Source organism: Centrocercus urophasianus, unplaced genomic scaffold (assembly GCF_019232065.1).
Source record: "Centrocercus urophasianus isolate 14NV4802_14NV808 unplaced genomic scaffold, USGS_Curo_1.0 seq_9, whole genome shotgun sequence".
Taxonomy (NCBI): Eukaryota; Metazoa; Chordata; class Aves; order Galliformes; family Phasianidae; genus Centrocercus; species Centrocercus urophasianus.
In genome coordinates this window covers 22814055-22836000 of record NW_024885532.1, presented here as the reverse complement: position 1 = coordinate 22836000, position 21946 = coordinate 22814055, and the positions used below count along the sequence as shown (strand labels likewise).

General features: G+C 40.8%; 1 protein-coding gene across 4 annotated transcripts in view; it reads left to right on the top strand.

The window, feature by feature from the left end:
• Positions 1-19981, top strand: part of HTR2A (5-hydroxytryptamine receptor 2A) — a 29297-nt gene extending 9316 nt beyond the window's left edge. For 3 of the 4 annotated variants that reach the window (XM_042838920.1, XM_042838918.1, XM_042838919.1), the window contains one exon: positions 15109-16367. In XM_042838920.1, coding sequence (XP_042694854.1) covers positions 15109-15908 — 800 coding nt within the window. In that variant the 3' untranslated portion in view covers positions 15909-16367. Of the gene's footprint in view, positions 1-15108; positions 16368-19267 lie in introns of those variants that run through there. The other variant, XR_006171985.1, reaches the window with a different exon arrangement.
• The last annotated feature ends 1965 nt before the right edge of the window (positions 19982-21946 follow it).

Below are 21946 nucleotides of genomic sequence, written 5' to 3'. Positions count from 1 at the left end.
GTGGCCAGACTGTAATATTCAAAGCGTGAACACATCACAAGTTCATCCAATATTACGTTTTCTGTCTTGTTCTCACTTCCCACCTTAATAAGTACTACCATGCTGCTATCCTTTAGGACACACTAAGCTGAATGATTCCAAAGTCTCTTTCCTGAATAATGCACATATGGGAAGTATTCCCCTCCAACTAACGTATAACACTTTTCTTCCTGATGTTGCCTTGCTGCCTGTTGGATGAGACTTATGAGGATCCTCTACCAGTTCTATCCAGCCAACGGCTGCCAGTGTAAACCAGTAAACACTCTGTTCCAGTGTCCACACAAACAGGTCACAGATGAGCTGACTGGCACTGGCCAACACAGAGGGCTGCTGCATGCTAATTTCCACTGCCATCATGGTGGGAATCATTCACCAAATCCTACCGCTTGTTTTCTGTGGTTCAACTCATCCTTTACCTGTGAGAAGATCCTTTTTCCTCTGCAGTCATAGCTTAATTTCCTAAGCAGTTTTGGATCAAGCAGTGTTGTCAGAGCTTTCTGGAAATTCAGAAATGTTATACCAGCTGGGTCACTGTCATACACCTACTTGCTCCTACTTGCTAACTCCCGTGAATGATTCTGTCTGATCTGTGGGTCATGGCATTCTCTCTCTGCAGAAGTTCTCCTCACATTTCCCAATCTACCCATATCTCTTTCATTATGATTTCTAAGTTATGTAAGTAATGAATTTTCCATTCACTAAATTTTTAATTTTCCCTTTATTTTCTAAAAGTACAAATTTGTCCAGTGAATCTCATCCAAAGCCCAGTTGATCTGTGGTCATCCTTCTGTTAGCTGTTAGCTTCAATGAAGTGTGACATATTTAAAGAGCAAATTGCATAAAAAGGGACAGGCAATTTGATTGACTTGACTTCTGAAATCTCAGTTTTCTTAGTAAAAAAAAAAATACTGTGCTAACATTTATTTTTTGCATTAGTAGAAGAGCATTTAGCCAGCAGCCTTTCTTTCACTAGACCATGTAATGCCACAGGCAATTGGTTTAAAATGGATTCTAATTACTGTAACAGATTCTAATCATGTCTTTAATTCTTAAATCATCCAGTACCCAGGGTGGCTAGATAATTAGATTATTTGTAGCTGTTGAAGGCAAAAGCCCATTAAACCCTGAAAATTATTCCATTTGTTTTAAAGCACAGAGGTCATTAGTGAGAACAGGTGTAAAATGCCCAAGTGTTTTCTCTTCCTAGAAAAAAAAAAAAAAGTGAAATGTATTCAAATCTATAGAACTGCAAATAGAGCCTACACTGAAAAAGACAGGTAAAGGACCTTCTAGTCCTAGGTGAGCCTAGGAAATGTGCTATGCAAGAGGCCAAAGTCAGCATCCTCTCCTTTGAAAATTCTTGATAGGGCCACAGGAAAGAAATCATGACTGTTAAGCCCTTATAGATCTCATTCCTCTGCCCTTACTTCCCTCTATCCTTCTGTTAATGATGAAGTCTGATGAAGCTCAAATCCTCTTAGTCTGAGTTTTCTCTTTGCTTATAATTTCTCACTCAGCCTACACATCTGCTCACTGCCTTCAGGCAGTCTCTGCTCTCCCCAGTCATCACAGCTTGGATTTATTCTGTGCTTCTCAGGCAGAAAAAAAAAAAGCATAAAGTTGAGTTGGACAAAGTTGGAGAAATAACCCTCATATATCTCCCTCTTAAAGTTTTCTGCTTTGTTCAAGTCTAGTTTGGGGATGGCTTGATATAGGAAAAGACCGCTTGTTATTACATGGAACATACTCATCCCCTCATATGGATTTTCTTTGTTATATTTTATAGACACACCATGAAGCTTAGTAGTCAGCAACAGTTATGCCAGTAAAGAATTCGTCGCCTTACTAATGACCTCACCAGCAGTGACATCTAACAAATAAATGAGTTCTTCATGTGCATGCTGTCTGAGAAAATCTAACATCAAATGCTGTGATGCCCATTTCTGAGTTGGCTAGCACATATATTCTGGTTATGAGGCACTACTTAAGATGGTTTTGAGATACATAAATATTGTATTTCCCTATTGATGTACATTATTTTACCTTGTGACAGAATCCTTTGATTTATTCCTCCCAGAAAAGTGAACACTTCTCATCCACCAGACCAACACCTTACCTGGTATCTCTCTCTCATAACTGTGTACGTTAGAAAAGCTTGCATTTCAAGTTCCTGCATCTTTTTACATTATTTGGCAAGGAGGTTTTACTAACCCTTTACTTGAAAAAGAAAAAAAAAAAAACAAGTTTGAATAGAGTAGTGTAGAGCAGCATAGAGTAGAGAAGAGTAGAGTAGAGTAGAGTAGAGTAGAGTAGAGTAGAGTAGAGTAGAGTAGAGTAGAGTAGAGTAGGATAGGATAGGATAGGATAGGATAGGATAGGATAGGATAGGATAGGATAGGATAGGATAGGATAGCAGTAGTTCAGTCGGAAGGAACCATCAAAGACCATCTAGTCCAACTGCCTGACTACTTCAGAACAAACCAAAAGTTAAGGTATGCTGCTGAAGACTTTGTCCAAATCCCTCTTGACCATGGCCAGGCATGGGACATCAACCACCTCTCTAGGAAGCCTATTCTAGTGCTTGACCTCTCATACAGGAAAGAAGTGTTTCCTAATGCCAAGTCTGAGCCACCTCTGGTGCAGCTTTGTGCCGTTCCTGCCCTGTAGTTGTTCCCAGGTGCAGAGCCCAGCACCTCTCTCTCTGCTTCCCATCCTCAGAGAGCTGCACAGAGCAATGAGGTTGCCTCTAGGCTTTCTCTTCTCCAGACTGGACAACCAAATATCCTCAGCCTCTTCTCACAGGATGAACTCTCCAACATTTTTGCAAGTTTTGTTGCAATCCCCTGGATGTTCTCGAGGACCTTAATACCCTTTTGATATTGCGGAGCCCAGAATTGCACAAAGCATTTAAAGTGAGGCCACAATAAAGCTAAATTCAGTTGGAAAATCACCTCGTTTGACTGGCTGTCCATGCTGCGTTGATATTAATGTATGTCTTTTTTTTCTGCTTTGGTTTTATTGCTAAGGGCAACTTTTACACAACAGATGTGTATTTTTAATAGCATAGCTATGTGGAAGGAACAGGGTTAATCAGTGTACTGATGACATAATTTGTTAATTGTCCTTTTCTTTATTCTTTTGAACTTTCTTCACTTAGAACATCATGACTACAGTGTTCTTGTCATTGAAGCTACAGGCAAAAAAAAATCCCCATTAAGTTCAATTGGTCCAAGCTGGTCCTATTATCAGGTTTCTTTGGATGAATAAGTAACTGTTCTTGGTTTGCAATAAGCCCTATAATCAGACAGTCTCTCTTCTATAGGACATTTCAGAGTAATTGGAATGTTTTAAGAAAAAGGGCAGTAACATTACAGCTACTATTGTAAGTTATTCCTCCTTCTCTGAAAGGCTATATTTTTCAGCCAGTTCTGTACCCAGCACTGTGAGTAATATGTGGAAGAATCTAGAAAGGATGGAGAGGGAAGAATGGATTTACGTCCTTCCCCAGGCCAACATTTCTGCATGTGGCGCTATGTGAGGTGTTGCAAAATGCAAAAGGGACATGTACAAAGGCTTCTTTGATGGATCTGGTAGATCTCTACAACTGCATACAGCTAAGAGAGGATCCTGGGTTGACCAAAAAATTATTTGAGCATGTCTAAGCAGAAGAACTGGGATTTTTGCATAGCAGAAGGCACTTGCAATATAAATGAGCAGGAGAGAAGTGCAGAAGAAATCATGTCAGGATTTATAAACTCTGTCATCTGTACCCTGTAATTGTATTTAATGACCTTATAAATTAAAAAATGGTGTTAAAGTAACACTCAATAGCATAAAGAGAAAATATCAATAAAAAGAAATTTGAAGTCCTTTTCAAATTGCAGAGCCATTTCACAGCACTTTTTATGCATTTTTAAGAATGAGAATTTATTAAAACCGGATTTTGCATTTTATAATGTTAGGAAAGATAAATGTGTCACAGAATTGTGCTTTAAAATGAAATCTATACATTTACCCCACTTAGCATGAACATCACAAACTACCGCAGACTTGGGCTTCAATTAACCTTCCCCAGCCTGTTCCATTGGCACCATTTCTTAGCAGAAGCCCAGCTAATACATGTCATGTCAGAGCTGAGACAACATATTCCTAATTTCCTGCAACAAAGTTTGAGATTGATTATTCCCAGTGTAAAACAAGCCCTGCTCTTTATGCTACTGCAGGACATGAGGAGGTCCCTCCAGCAAGCAGAGTAGATGTTTTTTGCTACAAGAGTAGTTCACAATTGGTTTTTTTTTCATTATCAAGGTGGTTTGTGACATTTACCAGAAAGATAAGCCTAGGGATTTTTCTCCAACACATACATTGCAACCTGTAGGTGGGAAATACGGGCAGATATCATCTACCACTTTTCTTCTAGTCTCTAACTCTGGTATTTTCCAGATTTGAGGAGAGCACTGCCTGAACTGAGAAAAGAGCAATTCAGACAGTGTGAAGGGCATTACCCATCAGGTGGGCAGTGAAGTGTGAAGTAGAGTACCCTGAATCACTATGTTCAGACCAGTATATGTTGGTAAGCTGCTTTATGCCCCATTTTTCTTTCCAAATTATACACTGTGGTTGGGACAGCTATCCAATAAAGAGTCATTGGTGCAGCCTCTCTGTATAACTAATCGAAAGCCGATCATTTGCTTGGTGAACAGTCTCTGCAAGAAGCCACAGGAGGCTCAAAGAGACGAGACAAAGATTTGTGTTACAGTGGAACCTTGGCACAACAGCTCAGCCAGAACCAGGGCAGTGAGGTACAGATCATGGTCTTAAGGAGGCAGCAGGCAGCAAAAATAAAGTGCCCAAGGCCTAGAAATTTCAGACGAACTACAGTGGTAGTTTTCTATCTCAGTGCAAAAATGCCATTAAAGAAAATAAAATATTAAACAACTTATTTGCCATTCAATAGCTTGCTAAACTACACGAGATCAAGCCAAAGTGCAGGGGAAGTCTCAGGTAGATATCAGCAGAAAGTCTCCAGTCCATTGGAGGGTCAAGCCAGTTAAGCAAATTACCAGCATTTAACAAATTGTACGAAGTAATAATTAAAAGCCCAGAAGTATAAAAACTGGGATAGTGGAGGATCTTGTCACTTAGGCTGCTCCAGGAGCCATCTCATTAGTTGCTTATGATAGTGGAATATCTGAGATCTGACTGTGATTTCTAGCTTATTGCTCCTATATTTTATAAAGCATTACTGCACGCTTAGCATGTAGAGTATAATAAGTTAGCCCTGAGGAGCCTTCAGGAGCTTCACAGCTGAACAGCAGATTGATAACACATGAGCAGGGAAGGTCTTGATAAAAATGTATTATATTAAATGTATATTCATTCCTGAAGTACAATTATACCCAAATCTGTTCTCCTGGGGGGCTGAATAGCAAACATGGCAGGAAGCCACCTGACATGGAAGAAAAAAAGTGATTTGCTAAACAAGAGGAATACCACAAGCAGATTGATTTGATCCCACTTGGAGCCTTTTGTTTTTCAAAGAGTAATGTTCACTAAGCCAGTGAAAACTACAAATTTGTGACTTCTTCCAAGTGAAATTAAGCCATTGCTACAGGGAACTTCAAAACATCAATGTGATTTAAAGAACATTAGATATGCACACAAAAAGGGAAAAGCAGGTTTGACCTGCTCTGCTGTATTTTTCTGGGATAGTCACAATCTCACCCAGAAATTGTTATTGCAAATAATACTGCAGATAAATTACAGGTGGAAGGTCTGAAAAACGTGTTATTGATCATAGAATCATACGATCATACAATCATAGAATGGCTTGGTTTGGAAGGGAGTACAAAGACTCCAACCCTGGAAGACTCCAACCCTACTGCAGGCAGGGTTGCCAGTCACTAAACCAGGCACTAGATCAGACTGCCTATGGCCTCATCCATCCTGGCCTTGAACACTTTCGGGGATGGGACAACCACAAGATAAACTTTACCAACCCATAGATTTTTGGAGCTGCAGTGTGATTTCCCTTAGGCCTTGTGTAATGTGGCAAAGCACTCTCTTTCCCTCCTGGGAAGTTCACCTTGGTTGGAGGCAGGGGCTGAAGCACAGACAGATGTGCAGAATAAACCAAAGTTCATGTAGGAGAACTGGCACATGGGACCACATGCCCTGCCCACCTCACCTGAAATGCAATGCTACTGGAAAGGACAAGAAGACTCCAAGAGATCTCACCAAACCCATACAGAAATACAAGCTTTGTTGTCAAACTGTAGGGCTATCAGTTTTGCAGAAGCTAACCTATACCCTTTCTTCCGCCCTCGTGACAGTTTGAGATAACAGATACAGCAGCACTGATGCATTGCCAATCTTCACGCTAATGGTCTCACAGCACTGGCCCCACTGATCTTCAGGGCTGGTCTTAGAATCACAGAATGGCTTGGGATGGAAGGGACCTCAAAGATCATCTAGCTCCCCTCCACACCACAGGGGCACCACTCCCATTGGTGTGGAGGGGATCTAGATGATCTTTGAGGTCCCTTGCATCCCTCTAGTTCAGGCTGTAGATCAGGTTGCCCACTGGTTACAGTGTTTGTAACTACCTACACACAGAGCTGTCAAAACAAGTCTGATGCAAGTTATAAAAAGCTTTGGATCATGAAAATGCAGCTCGTAGCTCAGTCATTTAGAAAATTCGGCACGCTTGTTCAGCAGGTGTGTGTTCATCTGTAGATGTGTGTGTATCCATGTGAAATTAATGCTTATTTTCAGCCCTACTTCATTTAATGTGATATATTATGGTATCCACATGCCTGTGAGATGAGTAGGAGGTAAAGAATCATCAGCTTTCCACTCCAAGAGATTTGAAAATGCACCTGAGGTCATAGGCAGGTCTCTCTGTCCTCCCCTACCTCAGGCACTTCCCAGTTATAAAGCAGAAGGAAAAAGTAGGTTTAGAGAGAGCTAATGAGAAAGAAAGCCCATTTCCATATGCAAATCTAGGCTGGCCCTGCCCAAAGTCTACCGAGAGAGGCTGTGGGGTTTTCTCCTTGTGGCTCTTGTAGTGTCACCTGGATGTGACCCTGGGCACACTGATCTGGGTGTCCCCACTGGGGCAGGGGCTGCTACAGAGGGACACAGAGGCTTCCAGGCTCAGCTGGGCTGGGGTTCTGTCCACGAGTTCTCAATGTCTGGGAAGATGGGACTGAGCATGGAAAAGTAAGTGTTACTTCATCTGAGATGTGACACAGTAACGGGGTGCCACAACCTCGTGAATCACAAATATTTCTTGTAGACATGGAGTGGGTTCCTGTAAGGATGAGCTAAGGTGTCATCCTGTGAGCAAAGGGATGGTTCTTGTTGAGGTGAACACGTCAATGCTATGTGCCACCATAGAATCATAGAATATCCCAAGTTGGAAGGGACCCAGAAGGATCACAGAGCCATGAACACTCCTTATTGGAGATCAGGTTGAGTAGGTTCCTATGAATCAGTAAAGAAGAATACAATGTTCAGGATCTTTCTTTCTAGTGTTGGTTTTTAAACTTCTATATATCCCTGGAGCCTTCTGCTTCAAAAGCAAAACTCAGATGCATTCTTGCTTCCACTTTCTTCTCTGCAGATGCATTTATAAATACTTGCATTTGCACAGTGATCTGCACAAAACAATGAGATCTACTTTTTATCTAAACATTGTCTCATTCTCTAGTCTAGTCTTGGAGCCTATGACAACTTTTTCCATGACTTAACATCACTAAAATATTCAAAATAACCGTGAGATCTGGCTGAGCGTGGTGAAAGGAGTATCCATCAAATCCATGGGAGACCTGAGGAAGAATCCAGCATGTGGTATATGTTACTCCATTCTTTTGCTGTGTACAAAAATTTACTTACCAGGCAATTTGGCCTTTCCTATTAAGTTACGAAAATTCTGTGCTTGAATTGATATAAATGTTATAGTAAACAAGGAGCTGCAATTGAAGTATATCTGTCATCTAAAAAGGAAATTTTTATATAAATTGATAAATTATCTCAATCTTCTGAGCTTTCCACTGCTCAAGGAGAACATTATTCTCTTTGCTGTCTCTAGAACTTTACACGTAGGTGCCCAGTGCTGCAAGTCACCAGTGTGCTAACTCCATGGAGAAGGGCTTTTACTCTACAAAGACCAGAGATTCAGTTAAAATGGGCCTGAGAGAAGTGAAAAGTGATGGCCTTAAGTTGAACCAGAGGACGTTCAGGTTGGATATTAGGAAAAATTTCTTCTCAGGATGAGTGGTGTGGCATTGGAACAGGCTGCCCAGGGAGGTGGTGGAGTCCCTGACCCTGGAGGTGTTCAAGACTGTGTGTATGTGGCACTGAGGGAGGTGATTAGTGGGCATGGTGGGGATGGGCTGGCATTTGGGACTAGAAAATCTTAGTGGTCTTTTCTAAATGTATGATTTGCAAGCAAGGGCCAAAGAAAGATTAGGAAATAACTAAAAAAAAAAAGTAATGCTGAAATTAGATAACAAGAGTAGCTCTGGGAGACTCCTCTCTTATGTTGAGGCAGCACAGGTTACTCCAGCATTTCCTTTTGCCTTGGAGGCCTCCTTTCTGGCCATCATAGTGAACAGAAAGGGAAGGCCACCCATGCATACCCACCAAGGTAACACGGTTTGGTTGCAACAGCAAGAATCTCTATTTCAACTTGATCAATCAAACTGGGGTTTGTTCCTCATTGCTCCTTGTTGCATGCATGAATGGAATCTGAATCTGAAATCCTCAATCCCTTAATCCTTTCTCACATAGGTTTCTTTAGGACGTTTATAATTCTTTATTTCTTTCTAGTCATTTGACAAGTGTAGGCTTCTGTTAGTCCCCTTAGTGAGTGGATAATCATATTACACAGAAGGATAACAACTTCTCTTTATCTGAGATAGCTGCCGGGAGCCAGTCAGCACCCTGGCAGAAGCTTCTGCCCAAAGCAAAGATAATGTCACTAGATGAAGAGCAAAGAGGACTGGCAAAAGTGGAGAAGCTCAACTGGAAATTATAATGCAAAAATGTGTATCTTTTCCTTATATGCTCAAAAGGATGAGAAAATACAGCAAGGAAATGAGAATGACCAGACATGAAGGACACACAGTTGTCCTGCCACACAGATAGCAAGTGGGTGTGTATGGGGTGTGTAGGGCAGAAATAGCACTTGGAATTGAAAGCAAGGAAAGTGCTTCCCACTGTTTGATTCCTGCTGCATCTAGGAAATAGGATAGCATGTACATTTTGTAAGGGAACAGGATTATATCAAAGCAGTAAGCAACTCCATCAGCAGTTTCCTCTCATAACTCAGCCTACCCTGGAGCCCTTGATTTCTAATCACTGGGGTGATAAAGAGGCAGCTGGCCTTCAATTCTTGTTCTGTACTGCTCTACTAATTCTGTTTCTATTTAAATCATTATCACACTCCTGCAAATTAACTTGGACAGACAGAACTCTGCACTTTAAGAAATAGGCTTCTTTAAGAAATAGGCCTCAAGATCAAAAATACCAACGACAAATATACCAGGAGGACATCGCTACTTTTCTGATTTTATATTTCTAAAGTGAAATAGACCAGTTATGGCATTATATTATTATGAATGATGATTTACAATAATTTTTTTTCACATGAAAAGAATTGAATATATCTCCTACTAGGCTAAATAATATGCTTTCCAAAAGATTTTCTGAGCTCCCATCAGCAAAGCCATTTCAAAATTTATAGAATAATCCAGGTATTAGCTGTTGCCCAACTAGATGAAGTTAAATGTAGCATAGCTTTACTTTTGGTTGTATTAAAGAGAACATGTTACCAAAGACAGTGTTCCAATGGAAAGCTACAGGAAGCCCTCTGCGTGTGTCCTCTAACAAAAAACTAAGCTTGACCTATGGACAAAGATAAGGGAAATGTCTGGACCTGCTCTAATTCCAGCCCTTTGAGGTTGATGTCTCTGGGATGCAGAAAGGAGATGCTCCACCAGCACTGTGAATTGCTTACCTCTCATGGAAATCCATCTGAAATGATTACAGTATGGGGGTTTGTGAGAGAAAGCTCCTCATCCATCCCCATCCCCACCACCATGTGTATCTGCCAAGGAGAAGTTCCTGCTGGAGATTCTGGGAACCCTGACTAAGAAAGGAAGAGATTTCATGCTGAGTTACATGGAGACTCACATGGCGATTCCCAAAATACCCACAGCTTTTCAACATATTCTTTCCCTGGTGAAAATTTCTGCTTCTGTATTGCCACCCACCAGCAAACTGCACAACCATGCTATCAGCAATATGTCTGGGACAATTTGGGCAGCAATGACACTGCAACAGTGAAAGGTTTGTCATGACTTCAGATGAGTCATTTGGGAAACAGCACTTTCAGATGCATGCAGAAATCAGCTAAGTGTTTGCAGGTCTAGGGAAACAATTACCTCCTTGGGTTCCACGTGTCAAGCAGAGACATTAAGCCAGGCTGCGTGGCTCTCCTGTGAATGTGTAAATGGAAGTGCACAGGTAGCTGATATAAGATCCAGACACATTTACATCCTTGATGTGCAGAGGAAGACATGGTTCCCCTACAGTCCCCCCATGAAGTCATTCCCTGGGGTCTGTTCCTGGAGCAAGCAGATACATCCACGCGTAAATCAAAGAAATAAATCTTATTTTGTGTGACTGTTCTGGTCCCAAATATTAAAAGTAATGTGATGACCACATTGCCCCAAAGCAGTGCTGCAGGATTTGGCCCTTGATACGTCTGAATCAACTGGGAAGGTTTCGTATCTTTTTCATGCAGGGGTGAACAAAGGTGCTGACTTTTGTTGAGATCCTGTAGTGACATTTCTAAAGGTATTTCCTACTCCTTGGACAGTTGTTAGAGTGCGTAATAATGCTCATTTATATTCAAATCAATCAAAATGAGACATGCAGCATGATTTACAGTTTCTGCTTGAAGGAGACTTTATGAATGGAACCTTGACATTGTATGTTCACTACCCCTCCTTCTCTTCACCCTAGGTAGCCCAGGTTTGTCAGTTTTCTGGGCATGTTGTATATTCTGGCTTTGATTCATTATAATCTCAGCAGCTCAAGGCAGTGTCAAACCTAGTTTAGCTGTCCACTTAAAGAGGTTTTATGGCTGCTGTGCACCTCTGAAGATTTGCAAGCCAGCAGTGTTTACCACTAAATCAACTTTTGTCAGTTTTACCAGGCTTTTGGAGAGAACAACAGGAAGGATGCTATTGCTTTACTTCTCAACCTTTGGTGTTCTTAAGAGCCTTTTGTCATTCTGAAGTTGTGCCCAAATGGTGGAGTTTTAATACAGGATTTATTACCCTTCTTCACTGTTTTTGTTCTGTCTTGTGGTTTATTAAAGTCTATCGAGTTTGAAACAGCCACCTCTGTATAAATCAAGTTGTATAAATAAATCATCTTATACTGGAGGTACATAATATTTAGGGTTTGTCCACAAAGGAAAATGTTCTGATTTAAGTGGGAGTATTAACTGGAAATGCAGTAGCTAACGTACCTCCAGAGCTTGAATGGATGCTCCCATTCTGTACCAAGAGCTTCCTTGTGCCTTTTATTATGAAGTTAACTGGTGAATCAGCATAAATTTTTCACTTATCAATGAATGCGTGAATAAAGCATAGGCTGGGAGCTTTTATTATCTCTGTCTGCACTATGAGTTCAATCTTGTCCAGACCTCAGTAGTATGTGGCTGACATTCATGGCCACGTGTGATACCTCTTAAAAACCCCCTCAGATTGGTGAACTTGGAATGCACATGGAAGTTTCTTTTTATTTACATTTTAAGAACAACTGCCACTGAATTTTTTGTCCTCACTGGGGCACATTTGCCATTTTCATGCCACTCATCAAAAAGGCACAAACTCTATTTCATTTAGGAGAGAAGAAGCTTAGTCCCCAAAGATATGAAAAAAGTTGGGCTGGAAATTAATTTATTCCACACAAGAATGCCACAATATCACTTGTAGGATCCCTCATCTGGACTAGTAAGTACACAAAAAACAGCTTACAACTGTCAGTGCTCCCTGCTACCAAGCTGTGGCGTCTCTGGTATTTTCAGATTTCACAGTGGCCAACTACCTGTGGCTGTAGGGCTGTAGGGCTATCAGCAACTGCTACAGCTCTGCTGTGAACATCTCTTTTGCACTTGAAGGAATCACAAGGAGACATGAAAACTCCAGCTACAAGCTGAAGCTCATTTCCAATCGGTCACATTTTTAAGCCAGAAATCTGGATGTGAGATTCTAGCTCTTCAGAACATGCTCACAGCAAAACAAAGCAGATGGAGAATTGCTGCCCTAGTGTTTTGGGTGAGGAGTTGTAACTGACTTTGGCCTTTTCCTTGAAAAAACTTTCAATTACACTAAAATATTCCTCTTTCTAGTGCTGCTGACTCTTCTCCCATGACTCTTGATTCAGCTGAACCATAAGGTTCGTAGTAATGAAAGGCATCTTTTTACTCTGCCAATATCGTTGCTTATTTTATCTCTGCAGCTCACACTAGGTCCTTGAATGAACTGTAAAAAAAAAAAAAAAACCAGCCCTGCTGTTATCTGTGTTGGGCAGAAATGGAAGGAAAACCTGTGGTATTGCTCTGAGTAGCATTATATTTCCACACAGCTGAGATGTACTGCTAGGAACATGGTGCTTTCCGTATCCCTTCATCTCCTCCCATAAAATAAATGGGGGATTTGCAGCTTGCCTGAGAGGTGTTCATCACCTTGAACTATTTGGGCAGCGTGGCACCTGCGGGTGACCTCTCCCTTGGTGCCATCAGCCAAAGGGCAACTAATGTAGGGAACCCGCTTTAGCAGGGGTGTTGGACTTGATGATCTCCAGAGGTTCCTTCTAACTGCTACAATTCTGTGTTTCTGTGATTTTGAGACTTCAGCTTTTCTAAGCAAGATGCTTCCCAGAGCTGCTGAAGCTTTCCTCGCCCTGGGAGCGCAAGTTTGCATCTCACATGTTGCCTTCTCAAAGCTCAAGTTCAAGCATGTAAGCTTCTGCAGCCTTGAAACAGAAATAGAAAAAGCAATACCGCAGGCTCTTCGTTGGTTTCTGCCCTGGGCAGATAAGGAGGGTACTCCTGTAAAATGGCCAAAGGCACTGCCATGACTCACTGCAAAACTGTGCAGATAAAATAAGCTACACTGCTTAGAAAAAGAGTGAGCCTTACAGAAGCCCCAGAAGAATGGAACATTTGAAGAGAACAACAGCTTAATATTATTACTATAATTATTGTTTTGTGTTGTGCCTGAACTGCAGAGCCTTCCTGTAGGATTGGAGATCTGTTGGCACTGTTAATGCATGAAATGAAGAGACAGCTCATGCTTTCACAGGACTCTCAGTTTGTGCACTGGGGTTGGAAGAAGAAGAGGAAGGGACGTAGAAGGCAGGTGCCATTTAAGAGCTGGTGGTGTGAAGACGAATGTCAGGACTCATCTGGGAAACAGAAAGGACATTCTGGGACACATAAGGGACAAGGGAGGGCACAGTATCATGCTGTCATGTCAGTCAGATCACAAAATATTTAATTCATTTTTTCCCTAAAAGCCAAACACCCAGGGTTTCTCATGAAGATGCAGAGGGGCTCCTGAATGACACTGACTTTCCACAGGATTTGGACTCCCAGCTGCTTTTGTCCAAGCAGGGCTGTACGATCACAACTTCACTTTTGCTGTCTTCATGTCACATCATCCTTTTGCTGGCTGAATATTGCCTCTCTTGAAGAGACAGCATCCATCTGGGGGGAGGGGAGGAAAGAAAAACACAACCACAAAACAGACGCACAACAAACAGCAGCTGTTCAATTTCAGATGGGCACTAGCAGCATATGCAGAAGTCCCCAAGGAAATGTTTGAGTGGACTTGAGTGAGGAGAAAGGACTTCATCACCTGGCTTTGCTGTTCCTTACAGAGCAGGAACACAGCAAAAACTCCAGGGAAAGATGAGGTTCATGCTGCTGTCGATGCCCCTGGGGCTGTGTTTTCAGAGGGCAGACTGCGGTAGATGGCTGGCAGTACCCAAGAGGGATCCTGACACTCTGCAGGGTGCACTGCTTCTCAGGCTGTCTCATATCCATGTCTCTCAGTGCTTAATTTGTCCCCATCTTTCCTCTGGCTGTTGCCATGGAAAGTTTTTTAGCATTTAGACTGTCAACTGTATGGAGATTACAGGGAGGGAAGAAAATAACCCAGCGGATGATTACATTCAGACCTGCTAAAAATATATATATATCTTTCCTCCTAAAATCAGCATTTTACAGTACTAAGGACACTTTTAATCCTCATTCAAAAATAATAATAATAATGATAATAATAATAATAATAACAATAAAACAGTCCGAGATAAGACAACTCTTAACTCTGACCTTGGAAAAGAAAGACAGGATACCATCTTGATCACAGCTGAGAGAAGCCTTTGCCAAGGCAGTAGGACCAAAGGTCAAGTGTGGAGATTTCTGCAAGGGGACAAGACCAAAGAATAAGAATTTATGCTTTTGTTGCCACCAGGTGTTATGTGACAGTCTGGTGGAAGAGACGTATCTTACTAGTGGATGAGTTTAGGTGTATGGGAGAGGGAATGGAGATTAGAGTAACTGCAGAATCCTGTGTAATGCCATTACTGCTTTTCACCTGCTCTTCTTTGCTGGGGTCCTCGAATGCACAAACCACCAGATTCAGAATCCACAAGATCAACATTTCACACTGCATCCTTTCTTAGCATGGCCCCATTAAAAGTGGCCCAAGGATGGGAGTTGTATCGTGCTGCTACCAAAACTTAAAATACAAAATTTTCCCTGCCCCTGTTTAAAATGAGTTTGCCTTGGGACATCTGTCAATCATGGTTCTACCTGCTAGCAATCATTTATGCTCTGTAACTACTATTTCTTTAATATTATCACTATTACTCTAAGAAATAATCTGTGTACAGTTAAGGTTGTTTTGTTTAATTTTTCTTAAAGATTGGAAAATGGTATTTTTTTGTTTCTGTGTTTAACCTTCCCTTTCTCTTAACCACCTTCAGGTATCTCCATGCCTATCCCTGTCTTTGGACTACAAGATGACTCCAAAGTGTTTAAGAAAGGCCACTGCCTTCTTGCAGATGATAATTTTGTGCTAGTAGGCTCCTTTGCGGCATTCTTCATCCCTCTAACCATCATGGTGGTCACTTATTTTTTAACTATCAAGTCACTGCAGAAAGAAGCCATGCTGTGCGTGAATGACGTTGGCCCGAAGACCAAGTTTGCTTCTTTTAGTTTCCTCCCTCAGAGCTCCCTTTCTTCAGAGAAACTCTTCCAGCGTTCTTTGAACAGGGACATGGGGACCTCTGGGAGGAGAACCATGCAATCCATCAGCAATGAGCAGAAGGCTTCCAAGGTCCTTGGCATTGTCTTTTTTCTGTTTGTTGTGATGTGGTGCCCGTTTTTCATCACCAATGTGATGTCTGTAATCTGTAAGGAGTCGTGCAGTGAAGAAGTCATTGATGGGCTACTTAACATATTTGTTTGGATTGGGTACCTTTCTTCAGCCGTCAACCCACTCGTGTATACGTTGTTCAATAAGACCTACCGCTCAGCTTTCTCTCGTTACATTCAGTGTCGCTACAAGGAGGAGAAGAAACCTTTCCAGCTGATTTTAGTGAATACTATCCCAGCGCTTGCGTATAATTCTAGCCAGCTCCACCTGGCTCAAATGAAGAGTTTGAAAAAAGAGGCAAAATTGATGACCAAGGATTATTCGATGGTCAAGATCGGAATACGCCATATGGATGGTACCTCAAAGGGAAGCATCAGTCCAGGGAACGAAAAGGTCAGCGGCGTGTGAATCTACCAGCTGTTGGCAGCTGCCATGACAACCCCAAGCATACACTGAGAATTTCATCTCGTGGTGAGATGCTCTGAGAGTGCAAGAAAATCAGCCATGTCTGAGAAACCCTCCAGTAACATCACATACGCCTCATGTTATCCTGTTGATGAAAAGCAGGGTGGAATGGTATTAAATGTGCAATTTTTTTTCATACAGTACTTTGGCTGTTTTAAGCACAGGCTTTATTAAAATTATTTTTTTAATAATATAAGGGATATATTTCTTAAAGAAAAAAAAAAATGCAATTTCTGGTATTATAATTATGGGCTGCAAAGAAACCTACGCATTTCTCCTCTCTTTGCAAATGAAAGCTAAGCTGTCCTTTGATTTCCTTGCAGGGTAGGCTCCAGCTAGTTCATCTTCCTGCAGTGGGATTTTCTTATCATTAACTGAACGAGCACTTTATGAAACTTTAAATAAAATGATGGTTAATTTACTAATATATATTTAAAATACGTTTTAAAGCATTAAAGAAAAATCTATTAAAACCTGTATAGATGAATTATATAGAAATTTTGGTAACTGTTTTTATGGCTGTTTTTTTCTTCCAAGTGACCATTCTGAAATGTTAATGGACATTTCCGCCGCTTGTTCTGAGTTCAAATTTGCAGTCTTCAGAAGTAAATTATACTTGAATGATCCCTTGTTTCTATCACCATTCTTAATCTTCTGTTTCACATCTTGCACTTTATTTCCATTCTAAAAAATTCATCTGTTCTAACATAAAACTTGAAAGTAATTTTTTCAAAAGTCATTATTGGACTTGATTCTCTGCTCCTTCCCACTGCTGTTGACAGGGAAGTGAAGTGAGAGAAGAGTGGAAAATCAAGCACAGGACTGCTAAGTAATTTCAAGAATGATTCCATGCCTCTGCTTGATTCCAGCAGAGCTTGATTTAAATAATATCAGTGAAAGTTTTGCATGAGAAAATCCTTTAGTGAAAGGTTTCAGCAGATTCTCTCCCACCATTTCTCTTTGGTTAAAAAGGCCATTATGAAGGTGCCCTTCTAGATTTCTTTTTTGTGCTCATAGAGTCAGAATTATTCAAAACCTTCTACTTGTTCAAATTTTTTTTCCCTGGTTTCGCTGTTTTGCTGTTATGGTAGATTGCTCAGGAATGATAGGTAGCTTGCACTACTAGGACTCAGCCTTAATGAAATACGTTTGGGCAAATTGGGCCCACTTTAAAATACCAGGACTTATCAACAGCACCATATTTCACCCGCACAGCTCCAAGGGCAGAACGCATTACATAAAGAACATCAAATACATTTTCTGGAATAATGTTGTGTGATGACTTTCAGGCATCGTGGACATTTTAATTAAAGTTAGTGGGACTGTGCTGGAGAGCAGAAGCACAAACGTTGCATCAAAACTTCAGTCCAAGCATTTGATTCATTACATGAATTTTACGGTCATAAGTAGGATGCATTCCAGTTTCAGATCCTGTCCAATCTGCAAAAATAGTACTACCTAAAAATAGTACTACCTATCCAGAAGCCAAACTCCAATGCCTTCATCATTGAACAAGTCCTTCTCTTGAAGCTGATCAGTTTCTGTAGAAGAATTAAATATCCACCAGGGTAAAGAAGGGGAGGTAAACGAATCTTATTCATCCGGCAGGGTTTGGCTCAGAAAAGGAAGACCTTCAATTTAAAATATTGAATTCTGTGGTAAAAGAAGACTAAACCTTGAGTGGTTGTTCGGCTGATTTCCAAGCAGCCACTTTTATTATTCTTCTACCTGTTACCAGTAAGTTAACTAAATCTGATGGGGTTTGGGGACAGTTTCCTCCATAGAATATGGATAGGATGGGATAGGTCACAACATGTCATTCATGGGCGTGTGGCCATTAATGGTTATCACCCAAAAACTGGGACCTTTGGATCGCGTGACATATCAACTGGTACACCATACATTGTGCTCACCAAGATGACTGATGCAAACATTCGGACACCAGAATCAAAGCAAAAGAGCTTTAGCAAAAGGAAAAATCAGCTCACTGTTTCTCCCTCTCTATACCCTCCCAATTCCTTCATAGCACATCAAGAGGAGTGCAAGCTCACAGCTCCACACAGGCAGAGAAGGGATTTCATGGGGAATCTGCAAAACATAGCTGAGCACAAGGACAGCTACGAATCAGGTGGGAACAGTGGGTTAAGTTAACCCACTTAACAGTATTTGTTAAGGAGTTTGATACAGACCCTAAATCAGCAGGTTTGAGCCAAGGTCAACCACCAGCTCTTATTACACTATCCAGCCAGCATCACTCCAGGGTACCCCACAGAACACAGTGTTCAGAACCTCCTGGTGCCCAGACATCTCCTCTCTGCAAATGGAAGATGGTTTTGAGAATTCACCCTTGAGAACTCCAGGGGAAAGGTAGGGAGCAATAAAACCTAAGTCCTGTGAGTAGGGAGCTCTGGATCTGGCACTAAACCAGATTGCCTTCAAATGAGGAATACTGATCAAAATACCCCGAGAAGGAGGGGAAAGGAAACACAGGTGCTAGTAAAAGTGGAGGGAAATGCTACCTTTAGTACAATTTTGTTGCATTTCTTTCAAGTCCTTTCAAGAGAAATGAGGGTAAGGGACAGAGAGCCCTTGTCCTGTTGACCATCTGTGTCAGGGAGCAGAGCTGACCTGTGTACCATAAAATGTATACGGGCACCCTGCACTTTTCCACAGCTCAGTTCTTCCATATCTCCTGTTGCTGCTCAGCACAGTCTCCCCTACTCAGCTGCTCTTAATAAGCTGCTGCTGAACATTACACATCCACTGCCGATGCTCTCTGCTTACCATCTGCATTTCACCCACATGGCACTGTAAATCAGCCTGCTGTCTCTCTTTCCTTTTACCTTCTGTTCCTCTTTCACAATGTGAAATTGCTCAGGTTGCAAATACTGACAGGGAATGTTTCAATGCAAACAGAAAGGGTTTCAATTACTTGCTTGATGTTTCATTAGAACTCTGAACATGAAATCCTTTCCCACTTATTAAAACAAAACCTGTGTTTGGGGCCTAAGAGACTTGACAGTTTTTCTTTAATTAACAGCTGGAGGCAACATAACATTTATTTTTGGTTAGAAGCGGGGATATCTGATGCCAGAGATTATAACACTGCTAGCACTCAGATAGATGGCTTTATTGAGAGAGCAGCAGCTTCTGCCCAAGAAACCTCTCTAAGCCAGGAATGTGCAGCAAATGAAAACCACAATCTCCAGCTCCTTATGAAGATATCTGACAGTTTTGGAAGGACCGATTCTGCCACTTCGCACCAAAATTGTAATAGATTTTTTCTCTGTGGTTTGCCTTAGGGATGATGACAGAGTCAAGTCCGAATTTGTAGCACCCACCGTGCCAGTTCTGCAGGAGGCTGTTAATCAGGAGATGGCAATGATAAGTCATCAATGATAAGTCATACTGCTGCCAGATCTCAAAGTTCAGCCATTTTCAACCAGAATTTGTTGACAGGCTTGGGACGAACACTACTGTTTGATATGACCAGCTTCAGAGCAACAACTCCATCTTGTAAAAAAAAGAGTGAGTGTTTTCATTATGCACCAGACCAGAATGGAAATTGTGAAAATTTCCAGGAAAAAAAAAAAAAGAAGAAGAAAAGAAAAGAAAAGAGACATTCACACTGACTAGATCAGAGGTCAGGGCCTTCCCCTGCTGTACAGGAAAAGCATGATGAGTCAGTCTGTCACACCCACATCTAACAGAACTGCTGCATCTGAAAAATGCTTTAACTGACAATTTTTCAAGCAGTTCTACATTTTATTACTGCTGAGACTGCATCTGAGAAATGCCCAAAGACATGAAGCTCACCATGTATCTCCTAAGCTGGTGTGCATACTTTATACACTTCAGGGTAAAGCATCCTAAGTATCGATCCCATCCAGCTGATCATGCACTGTACTTATGTAATTATTGGCAAATGGTGAGATGCATTCTATTTTGAATACTTGTATCTTTGCTTATGTAAATACATAGAGAAAAATGTTTGCTGTATTTTGTAAATGCTAATGTAAAACGGTGTTCTAAAGCTTTATTGTTTTGCCAGATCCCACTGCTCATAAAGCAGATTAAAATATTCAAATTCCATCAGTTGTTTTATAAACTGGAGGTTTGTCTGAAATAGTAATTTTCATAAAATCATAGTATGGCCTGGGTTGAAAAGGACCACAATGATCATCAAGTTTCAACCTCCCTGCTATGTGCAGGGTTGCCAACTACTACATCAGGCTGCTTAGAGCCACATCCAGCCTGGAATTTTAGTTGGGTTTAATCACCCCTTATATGTACATAGTATAATATCTGCTGAAAGTGAAGGTCGTGTTAAAGCACTCACTGAACTGGCAAAGACAAAAAACATGTTGTGAAATTTAATTCCATCCCTGTAGTAGTCTGCAGTCCACAAGGAGCCATTGCAATCATTCTTTTTTTTTTTTCTAAAATAGCACTCCTGATGACAAAGGATGCATTTTTTGTACAAATACATATAGCTTAAAATGTTGAGTCCCAGAAACAGCGTAATAGTAATAAACCAATTATATAAATTTCCCCAAAATGTCACACAGTGAGATTAAAATTAATAAGCATCATATACAAATAGCATTACGACACTTTGCAGACATAAATAACACCTGAGTCATAGAATCACAGTGCCATCTATTGGTAATATTTCCTTTCTCATAGAGAGTATTACAACAAGAACTCAAATTGGACTTTACTGCTACGTGATTTTTTCCATGGTAATCCCAAAAGAAATGTATTCCTCCAACCTGATCTTATGGCACACATGCTCTTGTTCACAACTGCAACATATATCAGACTAGCAAGGCTGGTAATAAAAAGTCTCCTTCAAACCTAGATTAGTCCTAATGATTCATCAAGCTTTAAAATGTGTAAAAGAGAGCATACAAAGACATCTTTTTTTTTTCCAGAAGTTATCTAACAGAGGTAAACACTATTTTTGTTATAAACCTGTGAGGCACCATAGAGTGAAATGCGCCTGGTAAATCCCTGGCACTTTACCACTCATTTGTCTCTGTAATGCTAATCTACTGGACACAGGCTCCAAGATACGATTATTACTCATATTAATTGGAAAACTCACTGCCACATTTACCTGTTCTGACAATACTTTGCACTGATCCTTGAAATAGAACAAATCCACCTTACCCATCTGACACTCCAAGCCCTAAAAGCAAAGAAGATATTTGGAAAAGAGAATATTTGGCTTTCACGTTTACAGTGTGATCATCTGAGGCTGCTTGAAATACAGCAAAAGGCTATTTGTAAATTTTATATCATGCAGTGACATTCCTTGATTTGATCGTATTCTGTTCAGTATTGGCATTTGCAATTTGTACAAAGACGTGCCATGTTATCTGACCCTGAAATAGCTCTAGCAGTGGCTCTGCAAACCACAGTGACTTCCACTGAGCATTATTTAACCACACACACTCACAGTTTTTCAGTTCGACTGCAGTCCAATTTTTAGGATGGAGAAAATCTGTCAAATTCAAAGGTTTCATTCAAATTCTGTGCATCATTTTACGTGCATCAGGTTACTCAGTCTTCACAGGACATAAATTGGAATTAACTCCATCTAAATCACTTGAATTACAGTGCTATGTTTCCAGTACAAAGCAAGGCAAAATGGATGATGGCTCTGCAGGAAAATTAAATACTGAAACAAAGAATTTTAGGTGGCTGTGGAGAAAAACAAGAATGGCCAGGCACCGTGGTTTTACAAGTGTTGGACTTGTTCAAGCTTTATTTAAAACATGTAAGGTAATGTTTTACCAGTCTTGGTGTGAAATAAGTATGGCAAATCAGACCTAAGATCTTTAATTAAGAGATCCTCATACTTTAATAGAAAAATCTTCCTTTTTTTATTAACATCTGTTTTCATGATGGGGACACTTGGGAAGGATCCTATGCCAGCAGGCTTCCTTATGGCCCTACGCCAAAAGATTTCCTTCAAA